Source organism: Haemorhous mexicanus, chromosome 2, assembly GCF_027477595.1.
Source record: "Haemorhous mexicanus isolate bHaeMex1 chromosome 2, bHaeMex1.pri, whole genome shotgun sequence".
Classification (NCBI taxonomy): Eukaryota; Metazoa; Chordata; class Aves; order Passeriformes; family Fringillidae; genus Haemorhous; species Haemorhous mexicanus.
This window is the reverse complement of record NC_082342.1, coordinates 71696680-71724592: the sequence shown is the minus strand read 5'-3', so window position 1 is coordinate 71724592 and position 27913 is coordinate 71696680. Positions and strand designations below refer to the sequence as shown.

Genomic DNA, 27913 nt, shown 5'->3' with positions numbered 1-27913 from the left:
TCTAAAATCAGCTAGTTCACCTCTAAGCCAAGAACCTACCTCTTGTAGTTCTAAACATAAGAAATAGTCTTGTTCAGATCTTTTCAGTATATTTTCACCATTAACTGTGTTCTTTCTAAGCAATACTAAAATTAATGGATTTTTTTAATTGTTCTGCATGCAACAACTTTATTTTCACCTTCATGTATAGTTTTTTTTTTTTTTTTAATTTTGCTTCTGCTGAGAGAAACATATAGAAATTTGCCTTCACACCTTTGCTGGAGTAAGCACAGGAAATGCAACTGCATAATGTAGATCAACCACGGAATCTTACAGGACTCTTGACAACAGCTACAAAACAAACAGCCATTAAAGCCCAGCATAGCACCTTTTCTCACCATACAGACATCCCAAGACAGCCTGTTAGCTTACACACACTCCCTGCTTCAATAAACATCCCCACACATTCTACTTTGCCCCAGTTAAAACCATCATCTGCTGGAAACCAAACCGGGGTGGACCCCCCAAAATGTTACTGCACCTCCAGTAACTGATACCTAGACTGTTAGCAAGGGTGGTAAACAATGAGCTATACACACTACCACAAGTGACCTGTAGGATGTAACATTACAGCTGACTTTTTAAAAATATGGAACTACTTCAAAAAAGACTTGTTAAAGCACCTCAGTTTCCCCCCCAAAAAATTTTATTAATAAATATAGGAGTTTTGGACAATATAAGGAGGAAGCCTTAGTTGTGCTCTCTTTGTAGAAAGACCACCCAGCAGCATACTACAAGTGGTCTCAAGGCTTTATTAGTTTGATTGAACATCTTTCAGATTTTGTAATACCCTTGAAAAGAAAAAATAAAGTACTATCGTTAGTTTAATTTTGTACTCTCTCAAAAAAATATGATGAGAAATTTAATAGCCTAAACCAAAGTATAGCATGGTTAAACAGGAAGTCTGAGAAACCAATTCACAAAAATAGAAGTGAAAAAAATTCATACAACTAGCAAAAAAAAAAAAAAGAGTCAGGCAAGTTTAGGTTAAAAAAACCCTAAAGACAACATACACAGAAGAAATTCTATGGTCCTACTACAGGAAACAGAAAGGACAGAGCATGATGAAAGTAAAAAAACCAGATAATCAAAAGATGGTTATGATGTTCAGTTAAAGAGCTGGCAGATGCTTCAGAGAAGCATAGGACTGGGAAAACAACCACTGACAGTATAAGTGTTGAGATGGCAAAGCCTGGAAGAATTTGTATAATTAATGTTCTTCTCTGTTCTAGAGCACGCTCTAAGCCATTAACAATTATCTTAACTCAAATGGCTGGAAAGGTCTCACTGACTGAAAAAAAAAATTAAAGATCCCCTTTTGAGATGTGATGACATGAAAAGAAAACAGAAGAAGGATTAGAAAAACATTTAGGTTATTCTCCCCAACTTTAGCTTCTAGAAGGGTATTAAATACTGCTGACTCCCCACCAACACAAGGACATGACTTTTGAAAGGGAGGAACACTTTGGTCTGAAAAAACACTTTTTTGCCCTGCCTTGGCAAATAAACTGGTTTGATACAAGAAAAGCAGCAAGTGTGCTGTAGATTAACAGAAGTTATGCAACTGGAAAAAAAGCTTTGTTATTTTATTTAAAGGCAGACTGTGGAAATGCAATCTAGGTAAGGAGATTAAAAGGCCATGACATGAAATACTAAACCGGACCCAAGAGAAGTTATTTAAAATAACTCTAGTGTGTTCTTAACAGAGTTAGGTGATGGACAACCACCACATTATTTACAAACTCAACCTGAGACATCGCATGAAACAAAAATTCCATGTTCAAGTCCTAAGTTGGAGCACTGGTGCGAAGTTCAGCAAGAAAAATTCAGGGTTGGCTACAAAATCTTGTTCTGAAAAGAGGGCAACCAAACACATGAATAGGATATTCCTGTACATCTCACAACAACATTAACTTTTTTTTTTCCAACAGACAATGTCAGTTTGTAGTCAGTCAACATCATACCCTTTCATGCAATGACACTGCTTTAAGTGGTTATTCACCAGTCTGTATTGGTGCAGTAGGAGTCCTGCTCTTAGTTTGGGTCATGCTATTTCATGTATTGTGCTTCAAGAAAAGACACTTAGCAGTACAAGGACTAGTTACTGCAAAGAAGAGATGAGATCCATACTCCAAATGTATCAAAGTAAAACGTGCACTAATGGATTTACAGCAAAGAAGATTGTCATGCATTAGGGAGGAAAAGTTAACCAGGAAAGTTAAGTATGAGTTTTTAAGAGGTTAAACTAAATGGAGATAGATAGATAGATAGATAGATAGATAGATAGATAGATAGATAGATAGATAGATAGATATGCCAGGAATGGTCCAAGTATAAGAATATTCAATTTTACAAAAGAGCAGTCATGAACTATGTGACCCCTCAGCTTCTCTGAGCCATATATGCAATTTCTACATAAAAGAACTTATTACTCACTCAGTCTCATCATCTAAGTATCAAACCCAGTAAAAATTCTTAGTTAAGCATGTATGTATCTCCATGATTTAAGGCACAAGAGAGAACAAAGTGAGTTTCAGGGAGAGTTTTGGTGGTGTTTTGGAAATTAGGTATTCGCAGCAACTGCTCAAAACACACAATAACCTAGATGCAAAAAAAAAATCTACAAATAAATTGTTTATTTTAGGTCATACCCTCTAAGTGCCAAAGCAGAAATTTAAACCTACTATGATATGAAATACCTACTATGACATGGCATAGTTAAAGCAACAGAAAAGAAAGATGGTATACACATGGGGGAGGGGACTGACACAAGTACTACCCCCACAAGCACCTTTAATTATTCGTATCAGGATAACTGCCAACTCTGAGGGCACAACATTTAAGTGGTGCTTACACTACCACATATAACCCAAACACCAGGCTCTGTAACTCTAATGTTGTGGTAGAAGATGCACAGAGAGATAGGACTGACTAGAATTTGAAGGCTACATCCAATTTATGCTCTGTAACAAATTCTTTAATCAGTTCTTTTGTATGGTCTGTTAATTCTCATCACTTGCTTGGGGTAGGGAGGAAGAAACTGGTTGGTCTTTATGTGTAAGATTATTAGTGTTACACTGCTTAGAGATGGCCCACCTGTGCTTCTCTAGTGACCCTGGAAACACTGGAGATGCCTGCAGAAAAGGGAGAGAGCAGGGTACTGGTGCTGAGGATGCCTATGCACCACTGGCACTTTCTACACTTCCACAGAGTCTACATCATAGTCAGATAACAAATTAAAAAATCTGGTTTCCCTTTCCTTGATGGAAGATGTTTTGAGCTAGTAAAAATGACTGACCTACAAGCTCTGAAGGACAGAGGGCTCCTGCAATGCCAGAGTGATGTGGGAATAAGGCAGGTACCTGTGGAAAGAATAGTTACAACCATAGCAGGGTTTTCTTTGAAGAACCTCCAGAAACCACATAAGAAAAATAACTTTTATTTTTTGAGGGAGGAAATATTCAAAGTGAAAGCAGGTCTGGACTTCATTACATAGCTTTTGGTCACAGGCACATGAATCCACCTGCTCAAGGTATTACTTCTAATACATGTTAAAAAAAAAAATTAAAAAAAAAAATCAAGTTTTTGCCACCTCAAGGAAGAACATGCAAACGTCAACAAAGCCTTGCTGCCAGAGGTGCAAACAGAAGAAACACAGGACAAAAGTAGAGAACCCTAGAAGATGTGCTTTTCATGTTTGCGTATGAGCAATAGGGGGGTGGGAAGATGAGAAGAGCCACTTTAATTTCTGCCCTATCCCCTCCAGCCCACACTGGCAGAGTACCCAGCACAGCCCTCACATAACCCTGCCTCAGGTCTGCAACAGGGACATGACATTTGCTGCACCTTGGTCTCCTGCCTTCATCTATACCGATATATACTGGAAAAGCTGCAAGCCTGGATAATTCCAGTTCCACTGCTGCTTCCAGCTATTCTGTGCAACATCACTGCTGAATTCAGGCAAAGCACACAGAAACCTGGCAAACTGAAATAGCCCCAAGGCCTGGTGACTAAATATTCCATGGTAATGACACTTGGCACCAGAACCTCAAAAAAAGCAAATATGATTTACTAGCTTTTGACATTCAGAGGTAGCTCTTCAAGGTTTTGTTTGGACAAAGATTTGTAGTAGTCACGACAAACTTTAAAATGTACAAAATTCATACTAATACATATCTCTATCAAAAGAAATGGCTGTGAAAAGTCACTGTCGGTCTTTGCATTAGACTTATTAATAGATTTCAAAGGACAGATCTGGGGTCAATAAAGTAAATTACCCATCTTCCATTTAATTACTTTGAAAAAACAAATTAAAATTAAATAACATCCAACAAAACAATCAAAAGCCTTGTTAATATTCTAACCTACATGCAGGAAGAAGGCTACAGTGTAACTACCCAAAACACATTTTGCCAAAAACAAAGGGGTACAGTAAAACAACTCTGAAACATATATTCAACATTATTTGAAACTATCCTATTATGAAACAAAAGATTTCCTTCATAAACAGTGTAATGGTAAGTTGAGAATCCCTGCAAAATTTCTTCTGAATCCTTGGAAAGTAACACTCTGCAATAGAAGACATTGTTGCTTTAACAAATCTGAAAATTTAGCACAAAGTGAAACTGGGTTAAGAAGTAAACATTTTGACATCCAGAGAATTTTTTTGTGAGTAAACATGTGATACCCATACCTCCATTAAAAATATTAAAAAACGCTACACGGGGAAAATACTATGGCAGAAAATTCTTTGCAGAATTTTACTAGAAAGTAATTTTGCAAACATTATAAAGATCTCCGTGCTACTTAAAAACACACTGCAGTTCAGAATAACAAAGTAACTGACACAAAACAGCAACTCAGCTTCTGTCTTGATTTTGTTTCACATAAATAAAACATCTGTGAAATTCATAGCATCTGAACACAGAATACACATTTTTTCAGTATGACATAGTAAGGGATATTTTAAGATGCTGGAATGTCATTAATTTGTGCCCCTTAGCTCAGCAATTTGTAAATGATTAGCTCTAGAGCACCAAAACAAAGTAGAGCCTGTCTAAGCCCATTTTATCCAACCATGAGCGTTTAATTTAAACACCATTTAAGATCTAATGCCAAACCCCAGCATACATTATTTATCATAAAATTGAGAAGGACATCTGATGGCTTCCTGTAGGTACATATCATATAAGAACAACTTTATTTTTCTGTAAGCCTTAATCTTGGCCCTTTCAGTTTCCTAAGATTTCAAACAAGTACCTACATTTCTGCTGGTAACCAAGCCCCTGAGGAGCCAGTTTAGCTTGAGATGTCACTGTCAAACCTTTTCCTACAGTGTCAGTAGGAGGGGGGGGGCAAGAAGAATACAACTAGGCATAGTGCTGTTTAACTATCTATTTTTCTGGTTACAAGAGGAATGGGATCCTCACACCTTAAAAAGGAAGGACACTTGTCCTGTCAGGATCCTGTTCCTACCGAGTTTTACAGGAAACAGCAAGCCCTTGGCTCTTGTGCTCTGACACAGAAGCTGCACTAAGGGTTACAGAGCCACAGCAGCTCTGTAGCTCTGGTCTCTAGAAAAACCTTCCACTCCGCAGAAGCTGTGAGACCCCCCACAAACAGGGCTAAAAATGAAATTACATTGGGTCAAGTGAAGACCTCCAGAATGTTTATGAATGTCTGGCTCCAGGAAAGAAGCTCTCCTGGCTGCAGACACTACTTTGTGTTTGTTTGTTTTTTAAATTCCATGAAACAGAACACACCCACCTCTTCTTTTTTCATCCTGAGCAATTCATTCAAAATCAAAGCTTTGGTCTGAAGCTTAAGGTCTTCTATTTTATTTTATTTACTTCTGAGCTAGCCTTAAAGGAACAGTGAAGGAGGTTTAAAACTGGCTACATCATTCACCAGAAATACAAGTTTTCTGCTCTTAGGCACCTATGGAATTCACTTGTTTCAAGCTCTTCAAGTTTTAGAAAAAAAATCTGGACTTCAAATATTCTTTGCTTTAATTACTGACTCGCTTTAATTAGACCTCAAATTAGTTTAATTACTACAAAGGAACAATGAAAACAAAAAGTTTAGCATCACATGATATTTGAAAATACTCTTTAAAATGGTGCTGCACAGGCTGCACAGTCCCACTCCTAGGCAGCTGTCTCTGGTGGGGGTCTCTGTCCTAACAGCAGGAAGGGATAGAAGGCCTCTTTTGCACCCTGTGCTTCCCACACAAATATTTCAATCAGATAATTTAAATTCACATGGAAAAGTGAAATGGGGATGGGGGAGGGGGAAAGGAGTTTAATAATTCTACAAGTCTTCCTTACCTAAAATGTTGCAGAAGCCAAAGCAACATTTTAGGAGACAGAAATTTTGAAAAAGTATGGTCCCAAATCCTCCACACCTCAACAAAGAGAGGTAAAATTTAAGCATCCAATTTCCAACTCAAAAAAAAATATGAGCACTCATTTTTATTTTGAAAACTTATCTGGAAGGTTTTGTAAGTCATTATTTCCTAAAAAAAATGAATAAGGAAAGGTTACTCTGAAGCACAAACACAAGGTAAATGCTTTCCATAACCTCAGAAAGATACTTAAAATTTACTTTCCCTGGCAACTGTTTTTATCACCACTTGGAAATATTTTCTCTCTATTTTGGGCTTAAAAGAAAAAATTCAAATTCATAGGCAGGCTGCTGTAGCAGGTCTGAGTTGCAATGTTCCTGTTCACCTCAGCAGGGCAATTTCCTCACTCTGATGGGCGCCACTAAAGCACTCAGATTGTTTAACATCCTATGCAAATTCCTGGAGATGAATGCTCCAATCTGCCAGCACACAGACAAACAGAAATCAGCAAAATCAGCAATATGCTAATTCAGCATGATGCTGAACTCAATGCAAACATCCCTAAAGCTAATCAACAGGAGATGGAAAGCAAGACAAATCTGAGGACTGCAGCCTTAGTTACAGCAGAAGGTCCACATGATGATATTCAAAACAGAAAACCTCACTCCACAGACTGTTTAGGATCTGAAAGAATCTTTACCTCCTCCTAAAAAGACCCAATAAAACAGAAACCCACAGAAAACCTCCTCCAGCCATGAATACATCTTAAAGTTGTGGCAGACATTCAGTACTAACAACCTTGAACCTTCTCCCCCACAAATTTAATCTCTGCAGAGTGAAACAAATATTAATAATTTAAAAGTACACAAAGTGATTTTGCTAAGGGGGTAATTAGAAACTTCATTTCAGTTCAGCAGCTGATTTTGAGTTGGCTTTAAACCAACAGGAGTTTAAAAGAACCTATTACAGGGATAAGTTTCTGAATAAACTTGTAAGTTACTTGCTGCAGTTTGATGTGGCCCTCAGACTTCAAAGGCCCCTTTCATAAGAAAACAGGACAAAGACAGAGAGGTCTTTATCATCATTTATGGTAAATAAGAGACAAATCCTCTACACACTAGAAAGCTGATGTAAGGAAAAGACTGAGCTTTGCATGAGCCTCATCAACATTTTAGGAGCCCTAAATTAACCAGTAGTTTTTTGATTAGATGATGCCAGTAATTTGGAAAGGCAAGTAGTCCAGGAGCACAGAAGCACACAGATAAAAAGCCTCTGCTGCTTTGCTATCAGCAGATGTTTGTGAGGACCCATCACCAGACTGCAGTGGAGCACGTGCCCAAGCATTTCCTGACACCTGAGGTGAACAAGCCAGGGCCTCCATCCTGGGCTCACACAGCTCAAACTCTCACAGTGTTCTCCTGCTCAGCCTCAGTGATTCCCATTGCCCTAGTTGTGGACATACAGGCAGAACTGGCAATCCCTGGCATCTGGGTTTAGAGGAATTGCATGTTAAAACAGTAGCACCAAATACACATGCTGCTGATAATTAAGCCATGCAGAAACACAAGGATCACCCCCTTACCAGAATTCACTGACAGAAAACCAGCAAGGACATACAGCTTAAAATTAACATAGTGTGAAATGAGAAGTACAAGCCCTTAAGTGGAAAACTGCCAAATGTAATTTTCACAATTACCATTTAATTTAAGAAGCAGATCAAAAGGAGCTCATCATTTACATTTTCAAACATTAAGTTTTAAAGATCAAAGACCTCTAGTATTTCCAGACTGCATATATGTAACTTGGTTCCAGTAATGAATCTATGCAGAGGGAGAACATGAGCTGCTCATTTGCTCTATGCAGCAGTTTCCCCATCATCTGTGACTGCAGCATGTGATATCTGCAACAAGCATCATCAGCAAGCTCCCACTGACCCTAAAATATTAATAGAAGCAAAGGGTTTTAAGGCCAAAAATAGCATTATACCAATTTTCTGACTGCTGAACTCTCTCCCTGAAACTAGCCATTGCTTCAGAGATTTTTTCACAACTGCAGCCTGACAGCTATGACTTATGTAATGTTCCAGAGGTCATTAAAGATCCCACATTACCAAAACTGTGTTCTTGTGACAGTGCTGTAGCCTAATTATGCTAAAAAGTTAAATACAGAGAAGTGCACTATGCAAATATTCTGAACCACGTCACTTAAATTCCACGTAACAATGAAATAACAACAGCAGAGGCAATGTTTTAGTGACCACTGGGAGCTACTGCAACAGATCCTGGTCAAATTCACTGTAAAGTAGAAAGTGTCCTGGAACTTATAACCAGGAAAAAATTGACCTTTTAGTTCATACTGAAACCTCATGCCTACTTCCAAGCACCTCCCAAAAAACCCACAGCTCAGAATTCAATATCAAAACCAGATTTTTCTTAGCAGAAAACCAGAGAGCATCATTACCATCTCATTTAAACAGAGCCAGTAAACAGGAGCTGCTGGTGGAAGCTGAGAAGGTGACCAAAACTTCTAAGTTGAGGAGCACAACACCATCATGCATGTAATGGGCAGCTGTGTTCAGTATTTGATTGCTGGAGTTACCATAACATCCAATCCCCCAAATCTTCCTTCTTGTACACAAAGATTGCCAATACACCACACTGTCTATCAGAGTGGTCCCAGGCATGGGATAGATTTTTAGCTGCATGTCCCTTATGTTCCTATTTCCCTTCCAAGTCCCAGGATTAAAAACACTTTAGAAGTAGACAGGAGGAGATATATAACACTAACATTTACACAGAGACTTTAATTCTTATATTATGGCATTAACATCCATTAAAGGAAAGGGCATATGAAATCTACAAATCTCTACACATGAACAGGTTTGAAGCAGCTTTCTCAAGAACAGCTTTTCCAACAGACACTTCTCATGATAAGGATGATGATTCTCTAACTAAGACTATAAAGCTCTTGAAAGGATGAAGAGCCATTGTATTTTTACAACAGCTGAGGCACCTATGTACTAGTACTTTGGTAAACAGGTCTTCCTGACAGATAAAAGCACTGAAGCAGGTTTCATACTTCAAATCTTCTCTCACAAAACATAAAAAAAAGTGAGCAAGATCCAGGCTCTTTAGATGAAGGAACAATGAGCTATGTCTGGCTGCAATTAATGCATAGCAATCTAATCTCAAAGGATATTTATATTGCATAATGCTGTGGGTATTCTTGCCTGACCTATCCTAGCTCACAAGGACTTCTGTGTGACAGCAGCCATGCTGCTTCCAATTTCCAGCCTACATCAGGTAGGCAGACACAGTCAAAGCATGTAGAAGTCTCAATTTTCATCTCTGTCAAAACTTAGTACCACTACATGCAACCTAACAATATTGTATGCATTGGTAGATTAAAAAACTGGTAATAGCGGTGCACTTCACATCTGCCTGCACTAGCAGTCTGCAGAAAAGTGCCCCTGCCCAAATGGAAATACGTATTTCCTGCCTTCAGGAAAAAAAAAAGAAAAGACACATGCACTTCTTTACTTGAGTATAGAAACACTGAGGTTGAGATGAGAAGAACCTGGAGATCCAGATTTCATCTCCACATCCTGCCCCCAGGAGCAGTGTGAGTTCAGCTAAGTGTGCACAAGATTCCATACTGTGTATGATTCCCATACTCCAGAACAGTGCAAAAATAAAGGTAAGACATGGCCAAGCTACAGCCACAGCACAGCTGGATTAGGGATAACACTCTAAGGAAGCAACACAAAATAAAAGGAGGGTGAGGAAGGCTGGCATACCTTTATAAACAGCCAATACACACCAATATCCTTTCCTCATTCCCCCATATTGGAAATGTAGCGTGATAGAGAAGTCTTCCACCTCCAGAGAGACATCTTCCTCTATCCTACCTCCTCAGCTAATCACAGAGGGAAGAGAAAATAATCAGATGAGTCACCACTGGAAATGTGCATGGCTGGATTGCATCTAAGCCATCACAACACCCGACACAGGAAACAACTGCTGCCAGCTTCCCGGCCACATCTGCGGCGCTGCCGGGAGCCGCTGCTCCAGCCGTCCGCTTCACTGCCACAGCCAGGCAGCTTGGGTCTTGCAAGAGGCCTGCCTGCATGCACACACCAAACCCTGGTGCTGAAATGTGCATGGTCAATATCCTGTGCTCTGACAAAAAATTAATCATTGCACGGAGAATCACCCAAGGTTTAACAGCGTTATCTTCCTTAACTACGGTATATCTAAATATGTTTAGGGAAAGAGCATTCGCATTTTTACTGTCATTTCCAAAGGAAGAGAGTTTTCACAAGGAAAGGTTAAAGATTCCACTGGATAATGGAATTACATAAGATTTTAGTTGCCACAGTAAAGAAAAAAAAAACCCAAACTATTTTAGAATTCTTAGCTGTGGAGGTAAGAAAGAGAAGAAAACAAAAAAGGAACCGTAAGCATGAACATATAAGCATTTTTCAGTCAGGTATAACAATAGGCTTCCGTGTTCCATGGTAAGTAAAGCAGATGAGATACTAATTTTTAAATATGTGAAAAAATTAAAATAAGTGTAGTAACACATTCAGAAATTTAGACTAGTCTGAGACTGCATTCCCCCAATCTTTTAAATGGCTAAATGCAAAACAAATGCAAAAAACCCAAAAATAAAAGACTGAAAAAGTTGGCACATTCTATGAAATTTCACAATTTAAATACTTACAAGGTAAGAAATTAATGAAGGAAAAAGTAGTTATTTACAAATAACTTCAGGTGCACATTTCTCCTTGTCCCTTTCCAAGCCTCTCTTCTCTATCATTTCTTCAGAGTGCACAGCTCCCAGCCCTATTCCACTGACACCTGACATGCAGACCTTCCTGGAGTCTGAGATCACTTTGCCAGACCTACCCCAAAGTCACAGAGGACTCTGGGATTTTATCAGACACATGAAAGCTGGGTCATTAGTGAGCAACCCAGTCTGTGCATTTTAATGAGGATTTGGCTTTGAAAACTTCATCCACACGTAAGACTTGTAGCTGTGAAGCAATACCCTCTTGAATAATCATCAAGTTGATGTTTATTATATCAGAGATTTTTTTTGCCTCCACAGCATCAGGCAAATGTCTGTGAAAGATATCCATCTGTACCTGGAGCTCACACCTTCATCCTCACTCCATTTCCATTCAGTCTGAATAAGATCAACTACAAGCAGCCTTTTATTGAACATTGAGAACTCACAATGAAGATGCCCACCTGACATTTAAAAAAAACCAAACCAAAACCACCCCCCCCATACACATATATAGACCAAGGTGAGACCCTTGTAGTTCGTTAAGACAGTCAACGTCAATTTTTTACAACCCCTGATATTTGCAAAAGAACCTGCAACCAAATGTCTGGCCCTTTTTCATTTAGGATTACATTTTCAGGTGCATCAAGTGCCAAGGGCACTGTTTAGGCAAACAGCATGGTGACACAAGGAAGAAAAGTTTTTTCCTAGAGCAAAAATGTAGTAATGCCTTTGTCCCCTGCTTCACCTAATCTTAAATAGTTTCCAAAGAAGCATTTCAAGGCAGCGCAACAGGTAATGCTACAAAACTCCTCCAATTCTCTAGTGTCAAAACTGGATCTTTATTTTTAACTCCTCCACAATCACTTTGGCATCTGGCTTCACAGAATTATTAGAGTTGGAAAAGATTTTTAAAGGTCATCAAGCCTAGCATTCTGCTTCTTTCAATGCCAAACAGATACTATCTAACAGAAATAGGATACTTGTTTTTGGAGGCATCAGCAAATGGCACAGTACTGCCATGACTGACCCAGGCTATGTGGTTACAACTGGCAGAAAAACTTGACACGGTGCACCCATCCACCTCTTCCAGCATCCCCAAATTCTGACACCAGCTGCACAAAAGGCATGTTGGAGCCCCATGGTGTACTGGCTGGTTTTTCATCCACTTCCTTAAAGTAAAAAGAAAAACATCCCACACTTGTTTCTGCTCTTTACCACATCTTGATTTATTAGCTGACGTGGTCATTTGACCACACAGAAAATCTCAGATCAAACTCCAGAAGCTAGACTTCTCAATTCCTTCCTGAAAGAAAAAGTAATAAACAAATAACAAATAGCAGGGTCAATAAAGCAATTCCAGGAAAGAATTTACAAATAACACTGGAAATGGGTTTTGGGATTAGATTGCCCCTGTGAAGGGCAGGTGATGAGGACTGCAGAACTTCTGAGCGAGATATCCGCATACCTCTGAAGGACCATCTCCCAGCCAACACAGCCTCAGTGGGACACAAGGACTGCTTCTTCCATAGTAGAAGTCAGTGCATAAGCATATCAAATGCTTTGGCTCAGAAACTCCTGGCAGAGTTTCTATTTAAAACAGCTCCAACTGTATTTATAAACCTTATGAAATTCATCCTGAAGAAGTTATTTATGGCTAGAAGCCAGCCTCCTAATCCAGGTGTCTAGCTTATACCTTGACCCTGGGCACCTAGCAAACAGCTCCTGAGTCATGTAAGGAAGAGAGCCAAGCAATGGGCAGAAGCAGGTGACTTGAGAAACCTCCAGGGAAAGAGATGGCTTGTCTGAGTTCAGGCATCTGCCTCTCTTCATCCCCCTAGTCAGATGCAGCCCAACAGCGAGCTGCTGCCAAAAGGCGACCTCCATCAACACTACCTCTTCCCTGGCTGGAGCACTGGTGTCCTTCTTACCTTTCAGGAGCCAAGCAAATACCAAAACACTCTGATTTTCCCCTGAGCCAACTCACCAGAGCATCAGACAAACGCCACTGACACAGCAAAAGGAGGCAGGAGAAGCACAGGCCAAGCACGGGAGTTTCAATGACACCCTGCTGGGATAACATCTCAGCACTAACACAAAACCACATTGTCGTGGGATCTACTGGAGGAGGACAGCTTGGCCCAAACAACAGATTTCACTGTTTGTGCTAGCTGAACTGATCTCAGCTACACTAACTCCTTTAAATCTGTGATACATTACAAGGATTTCGACTTTTTTGGCCAACACAGTAATAACTATTTCCCAAAGTTAGTATATTGTGTTCTTTTCTAATAGTAACAACTGAAAGCTGAATCACATCCAGAAACAAAACTGAGAACTTTCACATGAGCTGGTACCAAAAAAATGTGCCAACATTTGCACAACGTGCGCCAACACTGGCAAAATTATAAAGCAAGTCTTATAATCTTCATGCCCTTCCAAGATAATCCCAGATGTTTTGTACTACGAATGGAAAACACTGTTCAAATTAGGTTTCTCTATTCAATAAAACACAAATGAAAGTTTATAGCTAAGTATCCAATTGGAAGCTAGCATGCGATGAGTCAGATCCATACATCTTTCTTTTCATTGGAAAAATAAAAAATTAGCACTAGTAATAAATGCTAAATTCACAGCACCTTGCAGAAGCTCACAGTATGCAGAGCAACAGAACCTATTTTAAAGTAACTTATTCAGTACATTCCTTCAAAGTTAGATTTTGACTTGGATTGACAGCATTCAGAAATGTGAAAAACAGCAAAACCAAAACACTCCTCCCAAGATATAATTTGGATAAGAAGTGAGGTGTGTCAAGCACACCTTAGACCAGCAGAAGCATTTCTAGTACACTGGGTCTGAGAGCACATGCTGTTTTTCATTAAACTGCTGTAGCTGGAAAGCCTGTTTAGAAAATGATAGTTAAGAGTTATATTAGTCTGGTTAAGCAGAAAAGGTCAGGGTTTGTTTTGTTTCTAAAAAAATGTCCTGCAGGAGTGGATAAAGGAACTTTAAAGTGGAGGAGTGGTAGGTACAAGAAACAGCTGGAATGTATCTGGTTCTTACAACACAATAAAACCCAAGTGTTTTCCAAAGCTCAGCAAGGTCACTGTCTAACATAATACGCACAAGTGCTCATTATAAACTTAAAAATTTAGACCAACAAAAGCACCTGACAAAGAAAAGGTGATAAAAGTGAGTCCATAGTAGTGTGGTAGGAGGGGGCAATGCATGCTAAACATGGAAATCATTATCATCTCACCTTCTCCCTAAACTATGGGCAAAGAAAAAAAAGCTTGACCCCACAAAACTGCAGAAAGGATCAGGACACAGTTCAAAAAAACAAACAAAAGGACAGGAGAAAAAACAACAAAAGTAATGCCTCAACTAACTCTAGTTGCTAACCACAAAATACAGACTGGAAGAAAACAAAAGCCTGGTCAGAACTGTCTGCAGTTCCCCTTAAGCTGCAATGCATTTCCCCAGTATAGAAGAAATACCCACTTCTACAGTCAACAAGTTAATTCTTTCTCAAAGTGCCTGCAGATGCTGCTTTCATGCAAAATTTTAATATAACGCTCAAAACTACAAAGAGAAACTTCATAAAGGAAACTACATTGTGAACTCAGCTCAAAGCTATGCATGTCCATCACACAAGACTATGTGAAGACAGACTTTTGATTATCCCTGAGAATTTCCAAATATAGACTTGAAAATATATAAACCCACCTTGCAGAAAGCAGGAAATAGATTTTACTCTCAAGCAAAAATTAGTTCCATTTGTCTCTCAAACATATTACAGACACCTTTCCTGAGATCTGGAAGCAAGGGGACAAAGAAACAGAGGAAAAAGCGTTCAGCCAGATCAAAGGGCATTACTGTCACCCTCTCTCTCTAACACATTGTTCCTAGCCCTATTATACGTCATTTTACCACAGCACTTCCATAGTCTGCAGGCAGTTGAGAGAATATTATTTCCAGGATTAAAATTCCCACAGTATTTACTTCACAACATGTACATTTATACATCAATTATTATTTATACATCAACTAGATACACTTATATTTATTCCACTAAATACTCATTGCCAGGAATATACACACAGTAATAAAACATTGATGCATCCACCTAAAGCAGGGTTAAATACACCCCTTATGTAAACATGAGCCAGGACTTTGGCAGCTGTGCTGTAAGAGGTTCTCCAGAAACCAGCCCACCCAGGTTTTATGACTTGACAGAATTACCCAGTATTAAACATGGTTTAGGGAACAGAATATATAGATTTTGCCTTCTCATTCACACATCTTTTATTCTAGCACTATTCAGGATACTGACTGGCTCTCCACAGACTATCCAGGAGTACATGATCCAGAACCAAGAAAAACATTTTTTTTCATCCTGAGTCGTTCAACTTAAACAAAAGTACCTACAAGAAGAGGATTTGAACAGTGAAATTAGTCTTCTATCTCCCCAGTTATTCTTCCCATACCAGACTGTATGCATTAGATTCATGCTTGGGGGAGAATCAAAACAAAATAATCACTGAGGTAAGATCTCTATGCAAATGCAGGGAAAACATCACTGCTAGACCTCTAGCTGCATTTGCAGAAGCCATAAAAATATACAGGAGAAATGCAAACTCCAAACAGCTTTGAAAAAAAGAAACATTTGGTGACCACATGTCAGAGACCATTCCCTGAATTTGATTGCTGTCCTGTTGGTCCAAACCAAAAGATTTCAATAAGTTGTCCTGATTCTAAAGTTTTATCCTCAAGCAGACTCTTCTACCAAGTTACTTTGCAAATCTGCTTTTTCAATCTTCTGAGTAGGTTTGAGAGGGGGGCAGGGGTGCACACACATATATATAAACTTGTTTTCTCCTGGAAAAAGAAGGGAAAAAAGGCCCTAAATAATTTCCAACATCCACTGTAATGCAATACTGCATGCAGCTGCCAATACACACCAGCATTCAAAATAAACAATTAAGCAATTTCACTATCTATTTAATGGTCATGACAGAGAGGAGTAGCTTTAGTTGCCATCCAGATGCTGGGCTTCCTTCTGCTAACACTGCCTATTAAAATCGATGAAAACCTTATCTTGCTATAAAAATCTTCATGGTGAAACAGCTCTCTCCATCATCACTGGGTAGTCTTAGCAACAGGAAGAACTTCTCCAGCAGTGTCCCTGCGTGAGGAACAATTCCAGGATTTCAGGGTCCTGACACTCTCAACACACTCTGATGAGATTAGTACCTCTCAGAATAACAGACTTACAACTCCATAGGATTTATTAGAGAAAGAAATTCAGCTCACAAGAAGAGCTGTAAAAATTTGCAATATTAATAGTTACTTGGCTGAACACCCATTTTTCACTTCAGTGGATTTGTTGAAGTTGCTCCACATGCTTTCCTACAGCTTTGCTGCTTCACTCCAACAATTCATTCAGGCACACGCTCCCTGGCCACCCTCCACAGACTGGATCTGTACATTTGACTACTTCAGGGGGAAAAAAATTCAAGTGTTATTTGCCTCAAGGCACTTTAACTAAAGATTTACAGACTTTGTGGGTCAGGTTTCAAGTTGCTTTAGCAAACAATTTCAAACCATAGACATTTACCAGAATATTAGAATTTGTTTAAAACACAGAAGTAGATTTAGAAGCTGAGACATTTTACAAGAAAACAGCATAGACTTCTTTCCTCTCAAACTCTTCAAGGGGCATCACTCCTAAAACAGTGAAGCATGTGTTGGGGGAGATGCACTGTGTCTCCCCTTCATTCACAAGGGTGAACTTGGTGGTGGATTGCAGAGAGGGAGAGGCAGACTGCCCTCCCACATCTTGAAGCAGGAAAACAGACTCGGCAGTCTGGGATATTTAATAGCTGGGGGAAGAATGCTTTGGTTTGGAGGAACAGCTTTTGGCTTGCTGAAGTTATAATATGGAACAGAACACAGTAAAACAATTTAACCCAGCTATTTCTAGCTTTGGCAAACAAGCTCTACCTTTCATAGAATGAGAGAAAATCCTGAGCTGGAAGGGACCCACAAGGATTAAGTCCAACTCCTGACAGCAACAGGACAGCTTCAAGAGTCACACTATGTGCCTGAGAGTATTGTCCCAACATTTCTTGAACTCTGCCAAGCTTGGTGCTGTGACTACTTCCCTGGGGAGCCTGTTCCAGTGTCCAGCCACCTTTGGGTGAAAAACTTTTTCCTGATATCCAGCCTAAACCTTCCTGACACAACTCCATGGTATTCTCTGGGGTCCCATCACTAGTCACTAGAGAGAAATCAGTGACTGCCCTCCGTTTCCCCTCATGAGGAAGTTGGAGACTGTGATGAGGTCTCTCCTTGGTCTTCGCTTCTTTGAGAAACTATTGCCAAGTCATGGTATTCCAATGTTTTATTCTCAGCATGCACCATCTGCCCAGCTTAGGCACCAAGTGAAGGCTGGGTGAGTTTGATAGGCACCACTTGCTCCAGGCAGAGCTCACGCAGTGCCTCAAGTCTCAGATGCAAGAAGCCAACACCACTAAACAGTGCTGACTTCTGTAGAAAGGACACCTGAGAGGAGCTTGAGTTTTGCACAGAAAATGACCATTCTTTCCCCCAAAGAAGTAGACATCCTCAACATGCAGCTCCCCCAGTGACTACAACTCTTGTAACAAGCAATATCCCCTCCCAGCTCCCAACACATGAAACACAAGAGGTTGGGGACCACACTTTAAGAGGTCTTTGCACTGTGAAGGCTTCAGACATTCCTTGTCTGCATTATCATAAAATATGTCTCAACATGAACCTGAATTAAAGAACAAAGTCTTTCTTTAAGTAACACCAGATATCAGATGCAATTTTTTCTTGTTATTATTCTTAGTCAAGCTCTTGTGCTTTTTTGGTTTGGGTTGTTTGGAGGTTGAGGTTGCAGGGTGGGGGGGGGGGGGGGGCTTGGGGTTTATTAAGTTTTGGGGGGTTTTTTGGTAGCATAAGAACTAGGAACAAATATTTGAGGTCCCATGAGCCAGTGGCTGTCCTACAGCATGGAGAATTCAGCTGGGAACAGGCAGAAAAGGAACCTGACCAGGACACAGGTTTCTCTCACAAAAACTTCAAAAAAATACAGGGTAACATTTTTTCATGGTTTTGGGGTATTTTTTACTTCTCTTGGGATCTGACAAATACAGCTGCTCATTCCTGTTACTAAAAAGCCCTCAGCTTCAAGGTTGGAGGGGTTTTTTTTAAGTATCAGAGTCCATAAAATTCTCTATTGAAATACAGAAATATGTTAACAAAGCTTTCATTAGCAAAGGGAAAGAGTAACAGTTTACAAAGATATTTTGGCTTGTTCCCTTAAATACATAGTAGCTAGTGTCTGTATGCTTTCATCTCCTCTAATGTTAGGGAGAAGCTGGTACACAAAACCTTACCAAAACATCAGAAGTTCAAGTTCATAAATATTTGAAAATCTGCCTCATCTTCAAAACGAATTGTTTAATCATTAGGACTCACCAAGTTTCACTGTCATGTATACACCACTTTGTTTTACCAAGACTCACAAAACCTTGGGACATGCCTCATTACCCTAAAAATATCATTACTCTTCCATACAACAACGGAAATGGTTAGTCTTGGCTTTTAAATCCATCTGTATGTAAAGAGCAGAGAAACACAACAATTCTCCTGAAACACAAACCTCATTTCATAGGGAAATAAATATTTACATCTTCCTTTAACATTATGGAATTCCTAGCATCCTGTTTATCAATACCTTAAGGTTTGCAAGTTGCTCTCTTTACAGTAAAATGTTTCTCCAAGGGGTAAGTTTAAAAGTTACTTTAAAATAAGAACAGCTTTCACATATCAAGGGATAGCCACACAAATTAGACTGGGCAAAGGGGAAGCTGAGCATATGTTTTTTCCCCCTACACAAACAGTGCACACTACATACACAACTTTGCTAGAGGTCCCACATGCTGCTGGCAGGCAAAGATATAAAACCTTCAGTAGGAATGGTACAATTAGCCAGTATCATATGAAATCTAATAATAATTAAAACAATTCCCCAGCACCTTAAAATAGGATTTTCAAAGTCAACATTACATCACCTTAATGAAGCTTTTTAAAGTAAGCTTTGCCAATTTAAAGAAAGCAATGCAAGAAAGGTATACCTGAGAGAGGAATGCTTTAATTACTTAAACTCACAGCTAGCTCTTACAAAATTGACACATGGGGAAGCCAGGACTGCTGTAATTACCTACATTCACAGAGGACATAAAACTGACGCTTGTGGAGGTCATTTACAATACCCTTGCCTTTGGTGCGCTCAGTTCAACATTCTCAATAAATTTTAAGCACTAGATGTCATTGTTTTACAGAGGAAACAAAGAAACCTGAACTCAGGTCTTGACAAGCTTGTAAAGAAGAGGGGTAAAAAGTAACAAACGTCTTTTTTTTTAATATTTCCTCCTCCCAAAGTTACTGCGATAGTGGTTCTGACAACACTAAGTTTCATCTTAAGTGGCTAAGGACAAAGAAATAAGTTAAAATACATCTAAACTAGCAATCTCTTTAAAAGCACACCACGACTCTGAGGGAGGCTGTTCAGTATTCCTAACATTTCTCAGCTTCCAAGCCATCAGCCTCTCTCGTTCAGCCGATGCTGCCCTGGTCATACGCAGGTACATCCAGGAACAACCTCTCTCCCCACGCTTTAGCACGTACCGCACCGCTGTGACTCGGGGTAATCATACAGAAACATGGATATTTACGTCAAGCGCTGTGTGCAGTCAGACAATCATGTTTAAAAATAGGAGAGAAGAAAATGAGTTTTAATTTCAGGTTACTCTCTGTCCTGAACTCTTTCGAGACAGGAAGGAGTGTCTTTAATTCAGACTGTCTCGAAGCAAGCGCTACAGAAGTAATTTACAAGATGGCAAGAAATTATAAGCCTTAACGACAGGAGGGCAACCAAGCCAGCCTTTAATTTGGATTGCGAGGAGGGGGCGGTGGCGATACTGCACAGATTTCTGCAAGTTGCCACGATACTTTCTAAAAATAGCAGTCCGCAGCTGCCCACAAAGAATCCAGGTTTGGAGCCGCGTCCCGGGAGCTGCTGCCGGCCGGCGGGGCAGCCCCGCGGGAGCGCGCTGCGCGTTCCGCCGTGCGGGGGCTGCAGCGGGACCCCGGCCCCGGGCAGGCACCGGGGTAATGAGGGGCTGGCGCCCAGCAGCACCGAGAGACGCCTCACCTCCAGCCACCGCCGGGCTTCGGCGAACGCCGCCTGGAAGTCGTACTCCGCGTCCTCTCTCCCGTCCATGGCCAGAAGCGAGCGGGGGGCGGCCGGTGTTCGGCGGGGCGGGGGCGCGGCGGCAGCCGCTGTCATTCAGCTGCCTCCTTTTAACGCTGCCCGCGCCGTCTCCTCCCCCTCCGCCTCCTCCCCGCGGAACTCCCCCTCCCGGGAGCTCGCTGGCGCTCCGCGGCCGCAGGAATCCGAAGAGCCGCGGGCCGTGTGGCAGCGCCGGGACCCCCGGGGCAGCCGGACGCCCGGGAGGGGCCGCGCCCCCGCGGCCCTGGCGGCTCCCTCCCGCCGGGACGCGGCGCCCCTCGCGCTCCCGGCCGGTGGAGGCCGCCCCCGGCGGCTCCCGCCCCGGCGCATACCAGGAATAGCTGGGGACAATCGCACCTTTCAGGGCCGGCCCCGCCGCCCCGGCCCCCGCCACCTGCCGCCCCGCCCGGCCGGGACTGCCCAGCGCGCCGCCGCCTCCCTCCCTCCGGCGGGGCCGCGGGAGCCTCGGGAGCCCGGGCCGCCTCCCTCACCTCCGCACCGATGGGGCTTCCCCGGGCAACCACAGGCAGCGCCGCGATCCCGGGGAAGCTGCTCCACGCTTTGCAGCGTTGTCCCGTCTGGGGACGAAGTTAGGAGCCTTTTCCTCAGCTACGGGAGGCATGAGAGACCCGCACTCTGTTTCGAGCGCTTTTTCGACAAAGTGACCGAGGCGGAGATGCCATGGCTGAGCTGGAGCCGCACGGCTCGGCTTCCATGCTTCCCCAGCCCCGCTGGCATCAACTCTGGTTTAGTTCCCACTTCCCACACTAGTTTCCATTGCTCTGGCTCATTCGTGTCCCTGTGCCCGGCTCACTGCAACACATTTTTGCGACTCCTCAATTCCACAGGCTAGCCAATGCACAGAGCTAAAGCCCGGTCTCAGCACGGCTCCACCGTGGACCTGGGCTCAGCTGCGCTGAGCTCTGCCCGCTACGGTGACCACAAATGTGGGGCAGGTTGGGATCACGCTGTGCTGCCGCAAACAGAAGCACGGGAGGTAGGAGGGAGATGGTTTGCTGGCTGAACACAGTGAAATCCTTTTTTTCAATAGAGATGGGCAAGTGCTAAGGAGAAAAGTTAAGTATCAGGGGAAAAAGCCATTTTCTATAATACTAATCCACAGCATTAGATTGTTGTGTTTTGGCTTTGGTTAATTTGGGATTTTCGGAGTACTAGATTTCATTTTGACATAGTATTTAAGCTCTCTATTCCTGCCTGAAAAGGAGGCTGTGGCGAGGTGGAGCTCAATCTCTTCTCCCAGGTAAAAAGAACAGGACAAGAGGAAATGGCCTCAAGTTGCACCAGAGGAGGTTTAGATGGGATATAAGGATACACTTCTTCAATGCAAGCACGGTCAGGCATTGGCATAAGCTGCCCAGGGATGTAGGGGCATCACCATCCCTGGAAGTGCTCAAAATGTGTGCATGTGGTACTTGGGAACATGGTTTAGTGGTGAATGTGGCAATGTTAGTTTAACATTTTGCTTGATGATTTTAGAGGTGTTTTCCAACCTTCACGATTCTAAGACCTTTTCCTACTTGAAATTTTTATAGTATTTTTTCTTTCCATGTCTTCTCTGTAAGTAAAACTGAGTTGCTGCACACATCTTTTGCTTTTACAGCCCATGGCAGAACATATCTAATTTTTAAAAGACTGCTGAGAAAAGATAGCTTAAAGCTTTTGTACTACACACAAATTCACTTCTCTTGAGATGTTGACTTGGGAACACATCTGTGTTCTTTCTGTTTTACAAAAGACCTTCTTAGAATAGAGAAGAAGAATTTTAGGAGATCAACAAGCCATCAGTTTCTGCAGTATATGGAAATCAGTGTTGCTGGGGTTAGACTCAGGAGGGAAAATAAAGTGCTCTGGCTGAAATAAGTTCCACAGGAGATATTTGACATTTATTAAAGTTACAAATGTATAGAAGTTATGTAGTCAGCTTCTCACCATGGTTTGATTTGAGACATCTATGCTATGGAGACAGCAAGGAATAATATAACCAAAGCTGTAATTTCAAGGGGTTTTTTTTGTACCCTTTTTTCCTGTTCCAAGCCAGATCAGCCACAAGACCAGATACAAATGAAGAATCTGCATTTTTCTTGAGTGGGAAGCCTGAACATCAGAAAACAACCCTCTCATCTCACTATTTAACATCCATGATTACAAAGCTTAAAAATGTCTAAATAAAACATGTATCAGCTACTGCTGCTGGCTAACATCAGTTTGCATTATCTGAAGTTACCAAACATTTTTGTGGAGAACTACAGCAGCCTTTCTCCAGTTTTTAAGGACTTTCACTTCATCTAAGAGTACAGTGCTTGTCCCTAAGTAGGAGAAAATAACTAAGAATTTTATAAAACAGGCTTCAAAAGAGGTCATGTTAAAAAATAAAATCACATTTCTCACTTATTTCTGGTTGCTTTATTTTACTTCATAACAAATCAAATCACTTTTCTTACAAATGAAGCATTTAGTGTTTTAGATCAAGTAATTCAAGTAATTTGAGTAATCATGTAATTTGATTAAGTGCTTAAATAGACTGCATGGATCACAGCAACTTTCAAGTCAAAGTTCCTCACTAAGTACAAAAAGTTCCAACATGTAAATCTGACCCTCAAAGTGAATTTTAAATCAACTGCTGCAGATAAATTATCTATGTAAGCCTGAGCAACCAAAATAGTTTTATTATTCCTTTGCGCTAACAATGTAAGTCACCAGAGTCCTAGATCAGAGAAAGATTACATATACCAGATATGACTGCTAATTGTTGCTGTCAAAAGTAGCAAACGTAATATTGTTCTGCTAGACAAAAATAAACCCTTTCAATGTGTGTGCTCCTAGGGATAAGTCAAGCAACAGATTACGTCATATTCTTTTCAAGGAGAGTTCTACAAATATTTGACACAATGATATTATCTACTAAGGCAGGCTTCTTTCTTTAAGGAAAGACCCTATTTATTTTTTAAGTGTGGGCTGTTAAGTCTCTGTATTTTCCAAAACATACATTTCAATGTCAGAAACCAACTTCTTCTTCCCTTAACTGAATCATGCAGCCACGACTGAAAGGGCATTGTACTGGTTATTAAATTATGATTTCTTAACAAAATGTCTGAAAATAACATGGTAAAACTTGCACCAATATACTTTAAAAGCTTGAACAATGCTGAGTGCTTAATAGCACACCAGCTCCACTCAGCTAAAATTAATGCAAGCATGGAGCATGCATCACGTCCTCACTCCTACACACACCATTTCCATAAAATGGTGTGTACAGCCAGCCCAGACTTCAGGGGCTGAAGAGGGATTTCCTGGCACTGCATGCCCATGGCCAAGCCACGCTCCTCCACACAAAGGTGTCTGAGGCTCTGGCAGGGCTGCACATGTTAGAAAATAGTGTTATTTTCCCACAGAGCTTGAGCTAATAAGCAGAGATTGTACAGCTCAGGCGATGATTGTACAGCTCAGACATTGGGGCGTCACAGAGCCAAAAGCACCATGGGGGCTCAAGGGTTTATCAGCCTCTAAGCAGGACCTTGCTTGACTTTAGAAGTCAGCCAAGTGTTCATACTTCACTTTTTTTATCCATGTTATACAGATCATGTCAATGATGGAGATATTCCAGCAGCTTGTAGATCCCTCTACTTCCTGTGCTCCTCAAGACAGTGCCAAAGCCTGTGCCAAAGCATGGTCTCACAAGCTCTGGAGGGCTGTTACACTGTACATGTTGGGTGAGATGAATTTCTGCAGTGCAGTCTTTCACAGTTTCTACCAAGAGACCATGCAGTGAGCAGATACAGTTCAGCATAAACACTGTGCACTACTCTTCCTCTGGCATCTCAAAACGTACCATCTTACATATTAATAAACCAGAAATATACACTGCAAAGAGGGAAACCTTACCCCACAGAACAACTGATTTGAAGACTATGTAGATGCTAAGCAAAACTACAATACTGCCAAAATACTAAGAATTCTTATTTATAGGTTTTTACTTAAAATTCAAGATGTATTTTTCAGCATGACCACAGAAAATCCCACCCCAAATTTACTATTCTAACCTTACTATCTTTGTTCTGGATTTGTCTAGTCAGTTCGTGTACCCAGCAAGGAGCTCCACTTCTGAAGGGATTTTGCAATAAACAACTGCACAAAAACAGACACACACCATTGATTACTTAAACCCACTGAAATCTTCTGAACACTGAAGATCATATATGATGAGACCATTTCCCTAGAGTAGACAATTGATGTAGCTTGTTTAACAGCTTTGAACTGCATTTCCTCTCTGTCCTCACCCTCTCCCCTATCCTTAAAGGGCCTTATCTATATTAACTATGGCTTACTTGAAAGGCAATTCTCCAATTCACCATTAGCTTAAAATATGCAATATCCCAATGCAGTGCTGACAACCTTTATTTGATTTTGCTGATATTAGCAAGAAGACAATACAGCTGGTTTGGTTACTAAAGCCTCTGATTTTTATTTAAAAGCAAGTTTCAGGGCTTTACTAATGAGCGTGGCAACATAAACCAAGTCTTAATGATACTGCATTTTATTAGGGTGAAAAAGCAAAAGATTCAAAAATAGAAGCTCATTAGTCTTATTCTTCTCTTTTGCTTTTCCAACCAGCTCACTCTTAGAAAACAGACTGTTGTTGTTACTGGACTCTCCAGGTGACATGTTTTAGACAGACATGCCAACTTTTTCTTTAGAGTGCAAGAGATGTTCTTAAGCGATAAGACAAACTCCCAGGCCTCTTTCTTTTCTATAAAGAAGGAAAACTCTGCCAGAGTGCTTCTGGCATAACCCCATTCATTTTTCCTGCAATGACAATTGATAGAGAATGAAAGCACCCTCTGGGACATGGAGGGTTCAGTTTCCTTTGGCAGCAGGTTTGATTGGAAGCAAACCTAAAGTATTCCACTTCAAAGGAGTGAATAAGAAATATTTTTCTGTAATGTCAAAACCACACACATTAACCTAAACCAATCTTCACAAGAATCCTCAAGTGTTAAGATTGCTTAGCTAAAAAACCAAACCCAAACCCAAAACCAAACAAGATCAAACTGAAAACAACTACAATGTTACTGATTCAGGTACAGAAATTGGTCAACAGCACCTTAAGATCAGTCGGTGGAGTGGGAGGGATGGCACAGGGGAAGGCTATCAGATAGCATTCAGTAATGCCACCTGACAAACTTTCAACAGATATTTAAACAGGGAAGAAAAGTATATGACTATCATGGCTGCCTTAAAACCTCCAGTCTGTTTGTTGTTGCTAAAAAAAACTTCTTTACAACAATCATCACTTTTCTATCATTTATTTCAGTTAGGTGAGGTACTTCACATTGCTGTATTTACCTGTGTGTGCCTTCCACAGTCCTACCATTTGAATTTCCTAATGTGCCTTTTTGGGGGGAAAAATCCATGTCATTTTTCTACATATATAAATAGCAAACATTAGTTTAACTAAAGTTTTTTGACAATTTATTAACATTATTAGACTTGAGAAACAAAGTGAAGTTTTATTTAAAATGTAAACATTAGGATAATTTTAAAATGTTAGTGTTAGAATAGTCAACAGTAAGAATAGTCCTTTTTCTGCCTATTTTCTTCCACGTATTTATTTATAAATAATGCACTGAAAAAAAAGTTTTTGTTACTTGAGTCACCTGAAGAAGTTCTTATAGTATTCTTGCACCATTTTAAATAAAAGATGGACATAACCTCATACTCCAAGTTTTTAGCCATCACCATACCACATCCTCCTCTCAGAATGTCACCTGTGCATGATACAAATGATAATCCTGCTCTGAAGCAGATCATCATTATTACAAGGAAATATCACAGACAGTAAGTCCCAAAACTTTTAAGGGGGTGGAAGGGAAAAAACCCAACACATAAAAATCTTGCACAAAATGCATGCCTGTATAGAAATACCCAAAGTTGCTGTAGGAACAAGCAGCAAAATATAGCAAGGACAAATGCAAAGTTTATTCCACGTATGCTACAATTAGTCAAGATGTTAGGGAAGTATCAAAATTTGTACTATTAACATATGGCAACAGTTTTATTCTTACAATACATTGCAATAGAGTTGCCTCACAGGAAACGGCTTTTAAGCTGCAGACAGTGCAATTGCATTAAATCTTAATTCTTCTGGGTCACGTTCCATGAATTTCTTGCAAACTTCTATTGCATCCTAGGGGAAAAAAAAGTACAAAGAAAACCAAAATGAAAAACAGTATAAATCATATTTGTTATAAAAAAACAAACAAAACACAACTGAAATACGAAGATCTGCTTTACCCAAACTATGCTCAAAATGGATTTTTCCATAAAGGTTTACTAAATAGTGTGACAAACCAACATAAGCAGTATTTCTGATGTGAGCTACCACTACTCAAGATTACTTACAGTGCTCATATGGGCAGCCTAAAAGAGAAAAAGTTTTATGAAGAACCTTAGCAATGATGATTTTTGTGACTGAATATTACTTTGTGAAGCAAATGTGTTGCCTTTCTGACTTTCTAAATGCATCTCTAAAGTTTGCCTTAACTAGTACTGCTGCCTTCAGAAATTTTTCCTTTGTTTCAAGATGAATCTAAGCTGGGTGGGGTAATTGAAAGATTTTAAGTAATTCCTTCATCTAGCTTTAGGGTGCAATCTGGAGAACACATGTTATCAGCAAAAACAGGAAAAAGACACATATGGAATAAGGAAAGCTTTATCCAATTTCTTCCCCTGTCCAAGCAAGCACAAATTATTTGCAAACTTTACAGACATTAGTCTATGCTTCTAGACTATAAAATAATTTTGTATTTTGTTTGTTTTAGTTTCTCTGGTTTCTTCCTTTTGTAATGCTAATCCAATCTGGATATCATAAAACTCAGATCTATGCCTTCTCTCAACTTCAACTTTGCATCATTCTGTGGGGATGACAGTTTATCCTCCCAACTCGGTGTATCCCTTTCCAATTAATTTCTCAGCTCATGACACAAAGAAGCACCCAAAAGAAGCTGTGAAAGTAGAGAAGAATGATTATTAGCAAGGGTCAGAAAGGAAATGAACTTCTGTCTAGCGTGACACCAAAAGAAAGAGAATGAAAAATTTTAAGTTTTCAACCTGCTAACTTCTTGTTAGATGTACTAATTGAAAGGAGCAGGAGTATACGAAAATCTAAGCACAGAAGATAAGTCAGTCTGATCTTGCAGTCTACCCTTATGATATTTATGTTACGATACTCTGTCATCCACAACCACAATATAAGTGTTCCAAAGTATCTCTTTTCAAACCTAATTTGGCCTCACCATCCCACTTGCTCTATTCCTCATCCAACTATAAATATAGCTAGACTTGTATAGGTATTTTCATGTATCTATTTTATACATTTTATAGAAACACAGCAAGAATTTCAT

General features: G+C 40.4%; 2 protein-coding genes across 4 annotated transcripts in view; both read right to left on the bottom strand.

The window, feature by feature from the left end:
• The window catches only part of LMO7 (LIM domain 7), a 132117-nt gene extending 111569 nt beyond the window's left edge, over positions 1-20548 (bottom strand). The window contains exon 1 of one of the 3 annotated variants that reach the window (XM_059839159.1): positions 20415-20548. In XM_059839159.1, the coding sequence (XP_059695142.1) occupies positions 20415-20483 (69 nt within the window). In that variant the 5' untranslated portion in view covers positions 20484-20548. The remainder of the gene's footprint in view (positions 1-20414) is intronic. The other 2 variants (XM_059839156.1, XM_059839158.1) reach the window with 2 other exon arrangements.
• A 5252-nt stretch (positions 20549-25800) lies between these two features.
• The window catches only part of UCHL3 (ubiquitin C-terminal hydrolase L3), a 42427-nt gene continuing 40314 nt past the window's right edge, over positions 25801-27913 (bottom strand). The window contains exon 9 of the mRNA XM_059839153.1: positions 25801-26697. Within this exon, the coding sequence (XP_059695136.1) occupies positions 26614-26697 (84 nt within the window). The 3' untranslated portion in view covers positions 25801-26613. The remainder of the gene's footprint in view (positions 26698-27913) is intronic.